Source organism: Eulemur rufifrons, chromosome 30 (assembly GCF_041146395.1).
Source record: "Eulemur rufifrons isolate Redbay chromosome 30, OSU_ERuf_1, whole genome shotgun sequence".
Lineage (NCBI taxonomy): Eukaryota > Metazoa > Chordata > Mammalia > Primates > Lemuridae > Eulemur > Eulemur rufifrons.
The window spans coordinates 88,193,598-88,203,171 of record NC_091012.1 but is presented as its reverse complement, the minus strand read 5'-3'; the positions used below and the strand labels follow the sequence as shown (position 1 = coordinate 88,203,171).

The 9,574-nt window shown below is 40.4% G+C and overlaps 1 protein-coding gene across 1 annotated transcript; it reads right to left on the bottom strand.

The window, feature by feature from the left end:
* Positions 1 to 3,449: 3,449 nt before the first annotated feature.
* NEXMIF (neurite extension and migration factor) lies at positions 3,450 to 9,274 on the bottom strand. Its single transcript, XM_069463281.1, has 3 exons — positions 9,196 to 9,274; positions 4,142 to 8,519; positions 3,450 to 3,543 (listed from the first exon to the last, which is right to left on the bottom strand). Exons 1-3 carry the CDS (start codon positions 9,272 to 9,274, stop codon positions 3,450 to 3,452), a joined length of 4,551 nt encoding a protein of 1,516 aa, XP_069319382.1.
* Between the last annotated feature and the right edge of the window lie 300 nt (positions 9,275 to 9,574).

The window sequence follows — 9,574 nt, the reverse complement described above, 5'->3', positions numbered from 1 at the left end:
TGACTTCCAAAGTCTTGAAGACCTTTTGAGCAGGGCCACTATTTCAGCACCCTGCTCCACATAATACAGCACCTAACCAGGGCAGGAGATCAGACCTATTCTTACAGATTAAAAAAAAAGAGTTTCCAACTTTCCTCAGCCATGAAATATAGTTTTTCCACGTGTGCATGTGTGTGAGTGTGTGCTTAAAATTAGATTTGAAAGTAGCCAAGGCAATTAAAGGTAATTAAAAAAGGGAAAGCTCCCTTATGAACTGCTAGAAGAAAGCAACCTGGCTAAGGTTCTTAAACACTGGCAATTTGGGGAGGTAGGATATAAGACCCTAAAAGAAGAAAAATTCTAAGACTAAGGTCTGAGATTAAGTAAGAAGAGTAAGGGAGGATATCATTTCCAGGAAAGTAAAGATTAAATGGGACTCTGGTCGGGAGGCATTAATAGGAAGCAGTTTCTCAGAGAGGAAAGGTTAGAAGAGAAAAGTGGTAATCAGTAATTTCAGACCAAGGAAAATACAATATTTCTGACTTAAGATATCAGTGATAGGGCAAAACACTATTTTTATACATTGGTCCTCACTCCACTAAGGCAGCTGGTTGAATAAGGGATTGAGTAAGTCCAGCCTACTATGTTATGACAGGAAGGAAAGGAATTGTGAGAGCAGAGACAGGATCAACAGAATGCTAAATGCTAAACAACCCAGAACATAATGTACTGAGAGGTATATTAAAAGCAATTAAGGGAATAAGCATCTTCTGCCTTGGCCTATTGCTCATTTCTCAAACTCAGTTTCTTGTTATGTTTCAGTGAAAAATAACTGGTATGAGTCACTAATTTATATGTTAAAAACATATAATGCACTGCAGGCCAATAAAAAAGGTCTTTTAAAATAGTGATTCTCTTTGGAGAAAGGGAAGAACTATGCCCTAGAATTGTCCCTTAATGGGCTCTATAGGAGCAACTGAAAAGAGCATTCACTCCAAAGGACTCATGATAGCAAGTTCTGACAAGGAAATGGTTTCCAACAGTCTCAGGCTGTCCTTCTTCCCCACTCCCATCCCATTCTCCAAAGCTAAACTGATACTGAAAACAAACAAACAAACAAACAAACAAACGGGGACAACTGCTCCCATATTTATTTTTATAAAAACATGTTGTACTCATGGAACATTTTCTTTATTTCTTCCTTAATTGCCACCTTTTGATTACACAGAAAGCACTCCATTCCTGTAAGCCAGCAGGTGACTTTGAGGTTTGGAGTCTTGGGGATCACAACACAGGCAAAGTTAGTGATTCCAAGCCAAAATTCAGCTGCAAAACAGAACAAACAAAAACAAAACAAAACAAAGACCAGTTCCTAGGAACCAGCCATAGCATTCATAGCATTTAGCACAAACAGCTAGCTAACAGAGTAGAGAAATAGAAGAAAGTGTTCCAGTTTGATTATTTTCCCTTTTGGATGGCAGCTGTAGGGCAGGAGACATGTTTCACTTGGTGCCTTTCCACTAAGTAATTTTCCAGGGCTCACTATGCACAGAGCATCAAAGCCTAGGAATGGGCCTAAACCAGCCTCACAAAATGCTCCATACACTCATCTCCACAGAGAGAAGAGACTGATGCTGGGAACACACACAATCAAGAACACAGGCTTGTTCATTACGCTACCTAGCTGTAAGTAGTAGAGCAGGCTGGTGAAAGGAATCATGGACCGAGAAGTGTGTATACTCATATACGTGACAGGCTTCCTTCCATTTCTCTCTGACTACTTTCAAATGTTGCTTCTCTGTTTGTGAATATATTTAGGTGGCAATGACTAGGTAGGTTCATATTTTGCTTAAATTTTTCCTTTTGAAACATCTTCTCTTTTTTGTTAAGTTCCCTTTTTCCCCTACCCACTTATTTTCCACCCTCCCACCCCAGCCTATATATTCACAAGTTAAAAGGTTAGTAACAATATTAGTAAGAATAGTAACAACAACGACAACCAACAACATTAATAATATTAATCCCCTATATCTGTATAGCACTTTACGATCTACAAAGCGCTTTCACATCCATTATCTCATCTGTGCCATAATGCATCAGTCATCAGACACAAAGGTCTTCAACTGTGCAAGGAAAAGAGATCAAATGTTAGAAGTCAAGTGGTGAATAAAGGGGAAGAAAAGGCTAGTAGTGAGGGATGCTGGAGTTGTGAAATTTTTAAAATGGGGGGAGGACTGAATAAAAATATGATTTTAAAAATTTATATTAAAAATTGATACTTAAGTTTAGTGTATGGCATCAAATACTAGTCATCCTCAGACTGAGTATACATGGTCCAAATTAGTTGTTTCCACAAATTGTTCAGCTTATCTGATATTATATGTATTTAACTCATGGAAAGAAAAATTTGATTGAACTGAGATGCCTTAACATTTTCTTTCAATGACATTGGCATTGCAAGATTAAACATTTAAAGAACACTAAAGCCATGATATGAGTGCACTTTCGACAAAACTGGAATAAAACATTTAGGAAACTACTTAAATAAAAGCAATCTATGTACTTCATTTATCATTAGTGTTGATTTTATAGCTATTTTATAATTTATCCCAGACTATTATAAAATATATAAAACTGAGATATAAAGTATCAGCAATATAACTTTGCACTTTAAATATTTTTCAGCTACAGATTTTACTTTTAGAAAACAAACTTTCGAAGCAGCTGTTTTGTTTTCTTGTAAAAGGTTCTATAAATGCATATACTTGGGTCCCTGACGGACTTAGCTGTTGTGACTTTCAGACTTTTCCAACATTTTAACCCTTAGACAATGGAACAAAGAAATCTTAATTGTGCCTTGTTTAACTGTTCATGTTTCCACAAAGGACAGTAGAGTTTAAAACTTTAAAAGAATGTATGTATGTATGTATGTGTGTATGTGTATACATATATATACACACATATGTATGTATACATTTAAAATTCATTAATGAGCTTTAAACTGTGGGGTGAATCTGTGAGATGAGGTAAGGAAATTTGGCACATTTCAAACAGTATCCTTTAAGTTTTGGTAAATTGTGTAACACAACATTTTTTCCACTGTGATCTACAGGTGCTATCCACATAAGTGGGGGTGGTTAATAGCAAGAATCACTGGAATGTTTCTAGTTAATTAAAAGGGACAAGCTCCCCAAATACTCACAACCAAATGTTGATATAGAAGTAAAAATATATACAGTACAGTCACTTGTTTGTAGTTTGGCACAATGTTTTCCATTTTTTCCCTTGTGGGTAAATAGTGCATAAACTACTTGTGCAACTGTATGACTTTTTAAGTCTTTTACATAGAATATCAGATTAAAGTTTGCTTCCAAAGACTTATTCCCACAATTTAAAATTCTTTTCTTTAAGCACTTACATGTCAACATACATACCACAAGGCATATTTTGAAAGAAAGAAAACACAAACATCAAATGTCTTTCTGGAAAAATTGAGTCTCTTCTTCAAACACAGGTAAAACCCAAAATGCTGTTTCTGCTTTTAGGAGATTGTAGTCGGAATCCCTGCAGAAAAATCAAACAATTTATGCCATCTTAGTTAGTTTTAGTGTAAGTCTCACAAAGGGATCATACAATCTCAATTTGTTAACATCATACTAGATGCCGTATGATGCAGAGAAAGATACAAATAGCAGGGGGCACTAGAAAGCACTCCTAATTGCCACATGTTGAGATTTCATCTTCCAACTATGCTCTTTTTGTTTAAATGATCTTGGCTTTTTGTCTAATGACTTTTTAATTCTGTTGTTCAGAATCTGTCTTACTGCAAAGCCCTTCCCTTCCCAAAATCATTCAAGAGCAAATTTTAGTTTTATTTTCTTAATAAGTAAAAACTAATGTTGAATAGCAGAAGAAAAAGTAGCCTTGTTAGAACTTATCCCTAGTCAAGCCACAACAAAATTGCCCAATCTTTTGGGTGGCGTGAAGATATAGAGATTTTCATGCACTTTTTTCTTTTCTTTTTAATCTGAAAAAGGGAATGGGACAGTTTCTTTCATGCAAACTTTTGCTTTCCAGAGGGAAAAAAATGAGGGACTGCAGACTTGGCAGGTAGTAGGAAAGCTAAGGGTGCATCATCTCAGCCATTTTGGTGCAGTATTACCTCAGTTTTTCAAAAGAAGCTGTCCCAGCCTCATCCTTGTGGACCTGTTCTCGCTCCATGTGCTTTCCCTTACACTTCTCATCTCTCAGGGCCTTGGAGCTGGATTTGTGACGATATAACTTTTTGTGTGTCGGTCCATTATTGCCTAAAGTGCTCATGTTACTATACTTTTTATCAAAGAAGGCAGAGTGAGAGTCCTCGTTATAACCAGGCATGTTTGTACAACCAGGATCACCTATTGTTGCTTTCCCATTGCTTTTGCTCAAACCCTTGATTGACCTGTGATTCTTAGTGGCTCCTGGGGACCCACTGTTGACCTTTTTCTTAGACTCCTGTGGTGTCCCAGCCAATATTTTGAGGGTTTTTAACTTTAGACTGTTGGACTCGGGGGAGTAGAATATGTTGGGGTCCCCATGGTGCTCCATGGGTTCCCAAAGGGGCTCTATGGAGGCCATCATGAATCTCTGTACATCTGCCATACCAGAGGCAATGTTGGACAAGATATAGGAAGGCTCCTGAAATTCCCGTTGGTCATCATCCAGGAGGCTGTTGGAGTTGGTGCCCATGCTTATGTCACTCCAGCCTGGGCTGCTTTCCTTCCCCAAAGCCCAATCTCCAGAAAGTCCCTTCTGACTTGGCATCTTCACAGAGGCCATAGGACCACCATGTTGGATACATTCAGCCAATGTCTTCCCAGTGGAAGATATGTTGTTAGTTTGGCCTCCCCCACGGCCAATGCCAATTTGCATTTTCTCTCCATTGATGGCAGCCATGTATTTCCCTTTCTTTGCTGACTTAGGGACCTGGCGGGAGGGTTTGCCAGGTGGCTTTTCAATCCCTTTGTTGTTGGCTTTGAGGGATTTTTTCCTGGTGTTTTTCTGAGAAGAGCTTTGGTTCACAGCCCCACTCTTGCTGGGTGAACTTTTCTTTCTTGATTTTGACACTTTGTTGTTGGTACTAATTTGACCAGATGGATCATTAAATGTTGACAGGCAAGCGGTTTTTGGGAGTAGGCTGACAGAATCCTCATCATTGAACATATGGAACTGAAACTGATGGTTATTTAAAGTAAATCCATCATCCATTTGGACCTGCCGTGAAAGGGTACTGCAGTCCCACTTGATTTTCTCCATGCTGCCCAATGGTCCTGGGATACCCTCTTGGAACCCCTTCAGTGTTCCTAGTGTCTTGATACTCTCATATCTGGTAATTTGAGGAGAAAGACTGGGGGTATCAGGTGGGGACATCTCTGAAAGGGAAGAGTGGCGGAATTTGTCAGGAGTGAAGTTAGAGATATCCAGAAGGTCAGTGGACTCCTTTAATGGTGCTATCTCATCAATGCTCTGCTGGATCACCAGCTTGGGGCTGCAATGGGCCAGGAAGTCATCAGTGATATCATCATCACCATCTTTTTCACAGGGCTTCAAGCTTAAGGAGCAATAATTGCTTGAGCTGACAGAGAGTGGGGCCATTGACTCAAAGCTAAAGAGCCGACCATCATCCATATTGACTGGGCCTTGCTGGAAAGGAAAGCAGATCTCTCCATTACTAAAGTGACATAATTGATAAGAGTTATCAGATGGGAGTTGGGTATCTTGCACGGAAGCATATAGGACCTTGTTGCAACTACTGCCACCACTATTGAGGCAGATTGGACTGTATGCTGAAACTGTGAGGTTATTTTCCATGGGGACTACTTGGGAGGCTCCATATTCATTAGATTGGGTTGGAGCTATCTCCCTTGAGACTTCAGCCATGAATTCCTGGGGGCCAGAAGTAGCTTTGTTGGACCACACATTTCCATAGTTGTTTGATTCCATTTTGAAGTTATGAGATGACTGCTGCAGCTCAGAGTCAGAGGACGAGGCGAGCACACAGTCCTGGGCAGGCTGGAGAGGTACAAATGATTTTTCAGTTTGAGTGAGGCTGCCTTCATTTTGCTCTGGAGGATGGTGGGTGAAGTATGAGATACTAGTATTATTTGACAAGTCAGAAGCATCTAACAATGTCTGCAGATACCCTCCAGGAATAACAGGTATATTAGTGGCAACACTAGCAGATGATAGAGGAATTTCAGAAGAGCAGGTGGTTGGTAGAAAAGTGGAATTCTTAGAAGCCTTTGCCTCATGAAATTCAGATATATGGGAACTGTTTGGGGTCCCAGGAATAACTTCATTCTTTAAATTAGCCTTGGAGGATTGGTCTTCCAAGAGAGGGCTCATTTGAACCATTGGCTTGCTTTCTTGCCCAGCAGCTTTAATTTTCTTGGATTTTAACCTGGCTTCACTTTTAAATTTGATTTTATTAAGCACTTTCCTCTCTGGCCCCTTAAACTCTGTGTCTTGGGCTTTGACTTTCACTGAGTCAGGACCTGTGAGATCATTTAAATGTGATCCATTTGCAGAGCTGGGGGCAGCAAGAGGTACTGACTTCAGTGTACCTTTTAGGCCTCCATCTTCTTTACAATTACTAGTTTGCTTCTGATCATTGCAGAATGAAACCTGCTTACTACTTGCTGAAGTTTCCATGGATGGGATTCTTTGAATCCTGTGCCTGTTGCCAAGTTTAGATTTCCGTTTGCGAGCAGGTGGCAGGAATGACACTTCAAAGCTACCTGGTTCAAAGCTTTGCTTTTGGCATAAGGGTGTCTTGATGGAGTCTGTGTTGCTGTTTCTCTGCTTCTTCTTCTTCTGCCAGAAGCCCTTCAAGGGTGCCAGCTTGGCATATTTGTTCAGCTGATTCTCACTCAAATTCACTGTTGTCTCATTGGCATCCACCTTACCCAACTTCACCAGCATGTTCTTCTCACCTTTAAAGCGGTTGATGATAATATATTTGATAATAACAGGGGGCTCCTTACGGGTTACTTTTCTTCTCTTTTTGGGACACCATTCATCATCATCTTCCTCTTTGGGACCACCTGGCAGCCATTCTTTCCTCTCATTTACTTTTTCACCCTCTAGTGAGTCAACATCATATAGATAATCTTCACTGTATCTGACTTTTCTCTTGGCTCGTAGCCCATAGTTCTGCTGAGAGGAGGAGCTGCCAGAATTAGTGTCCCGAGCCATATAGCGGCTACAGTCCTTGATCTCACCCATGGCATCATATGAAACCTCAATGAAGGAACTGTCATCACTGAAATTCCCTGATGTCTCCAAGGAATTAGCAAGATGGCCCTGTTTTGGATTCTTAAATTGCCCTACCTCAGTCTCACTGCATGGTTTATTTAAGGCAGATTTTTCTCCATTATCTTTTCCATCTTTTTTCTCTACACCTTTGTCTTCCTGTCCTTCTTCTTTGCCTTTCTTCTTGTCCAAGATTTTATCTTCCTCTCCCCAGATGATGCTCATATCAGGGACCTTGAATTGGGAAAGATCACTGCTCTGTTTCAGGGCTCCACTCTTAGACTCCCGCTTGGGACAGGTAGTAAAGACATTGGGAAAAAAGTTGAATTGGGCATCCTCCTGCATCAGAAGGGTAGTCTTGTCACGAACATTGTCCTGAAAGGACTCATATCGAATTTTCAGGGAGCAGACATCACTGCCCAGTGTTGACTCATCATCATCGAACATATAGTTATCCACATCTTCTTCAGAGAATAGATTGACAGACAGCTCATTCTTGGAACAGAGGTCAAGTAGTTCAATCTTACTCTCACTAATGAAAGTCTCAAAGTAACCCCAATCCTGACTGGAATTTGCAAGCAAAGCTTCTTCTGTATTGCACTTATCTAACAGTAATGCCTCATAATAACTTTTCTGAGCTGGATCCTCCAAGTCGATGTCAGGTTTCTCAGCTTCTCGTCTATCTCCTACCCTTGATTTATGCAGGGGGAAGCCTAGGAGCTGGTCTGAGAGCAGCTGCTCTCCGTATTTCATGTTTTCTCCGGCATTGATGCACTGAATCCCTATATCAGAGACTGCACACGTTTCATAATCCCTATTTAGATCACCAACTTTCAGACTGATCCCTGGCTCAGGATCTACTGCATCCTTGGATTCCATGAAGCAGCCCAAGCAAGTCCGGCTTGGCTGCATGAGGCAGTCCCCATTCAGAGCTGACATGCCTGCAGGCTCCATTATGGCAAATGGAGCTTTCTCACACTCACTGGGCAGTGACCATGTATTCAGGCCTTTTGTAACACCAGATGTGAGGGAGATGGCATTCACAGAAGCACTGTTAGCAGCATGCTCAGGTGCTTCAATCAGCCCCAAAGGAGAGGAAGGGCTCTGCATACAGGGCTTCTTAGAGGGTAGAGGCAGGAGACCCCTGGGATACATCAGGGTCTCTTTTTGTGCCACCGGTATAGGCTGGATTGGTGCAGCAGCTTCTAGAGCTGCAAATGACTTCATTGCCATATCCTGGTCCTCTGAGTCTAGAGAAAAGGGAAAGAAATGACAGGAATAAAGTTAAGGGTCTTAGACCAGAGTAATTAACACTCTTCCCTTGATCAGTTTCTGGTACTTGATCTTATTATAAGCTAAACTTCCACTTCCCTAATTTGGAAATCAAAACTACAACATTGAAAAACAACCTTGATTTTACATTGAACATTCATGCAAGTGAAAAATAATAATTCTTTAGGCCCAGCTTCTTCCTCAGAGAAAGACAGAGCCCTCCATAGAAATGAGGAAAGAATTGGACTGCTTGATCAATTGGAAAGTCAAGACTTTTGGGGGAAAATGCTCAGATGGGACATTTATAGTTTTGAGCTATATGGCTCAGGACCATCCTGCAGACTCATGTTCTGGAAGCTCCTAGTGATTCTAGAAGTTCCAAGCCTCACATCAGAGCATATTTCTAAATCACTAGGAATTTTGAGGAACTTCATCTGACATAGATGATTTGGGAGGGCAAGGGGGTCAGATTCAATGCCTCTTAGAGTTGCTTCTAGTGCAGTTAGAGATTTGGTGGAACAAAGTTTACAATTAACATCAATCTCAGAGGCATCCTGGACTCAACCTGTCCCAACTTTGTGGATATTGAAAATCCATAGTAATAACCAAGGACTACTGGGAGAGATATTATATACTGTAATTAAATTCCCTTACCATTTTCTTTGACCCCATTAATCAGAGTGCTTTCTCCGTTGGCTGAGGCAACAATAGCCTTATCTTGTTGGTTATCCATGAATGTAATCTCTTATTGTTTCATTCCAAGTCCAAATGCTGTCCAACCTGCACATTTCAAATATATAATATCAGTCATTAAATTTGTTTTATTCTGTGATTTACAGGTTATTTAGGCTAGAGAGGCCTTAAAAGGCTCACTAGAATTTATCTGTTTCCAGATTGGCTTCATTACTGCTTGTGTTTTTGTTTCATAGTTTATACTTCCCATATAAGTCAATTTGGAAACTCACACTTCATTCATACATCCTAGATCCTTCTATCCCCTCTAGGCCACCATACTATTCAAAACTGAAATCTG

Coding starts and splice junctions, on each gene's coding strand:
- NEXMIF (XM_069463281.1), bottom strand. CDS start 9,274: ATGGATAACCAACAAGATAAGGCTATTGTTGCCTCAGCCAACGGAGAA. Junction 8,520..9,195: donor TAATGGGGTCAAAGAAAATG/GTAAGGGAATTT, acceptor CCTTTTCTCTAG/ACTCAGAGGACCAGGATATG. Junction 3,544..4,141: donor GCTTCTTTTGAAAAACTGAG/GTAATACTGCAC, acceptor ATTTTTCTGCAG/GGATTCCGACTACAATCTCC.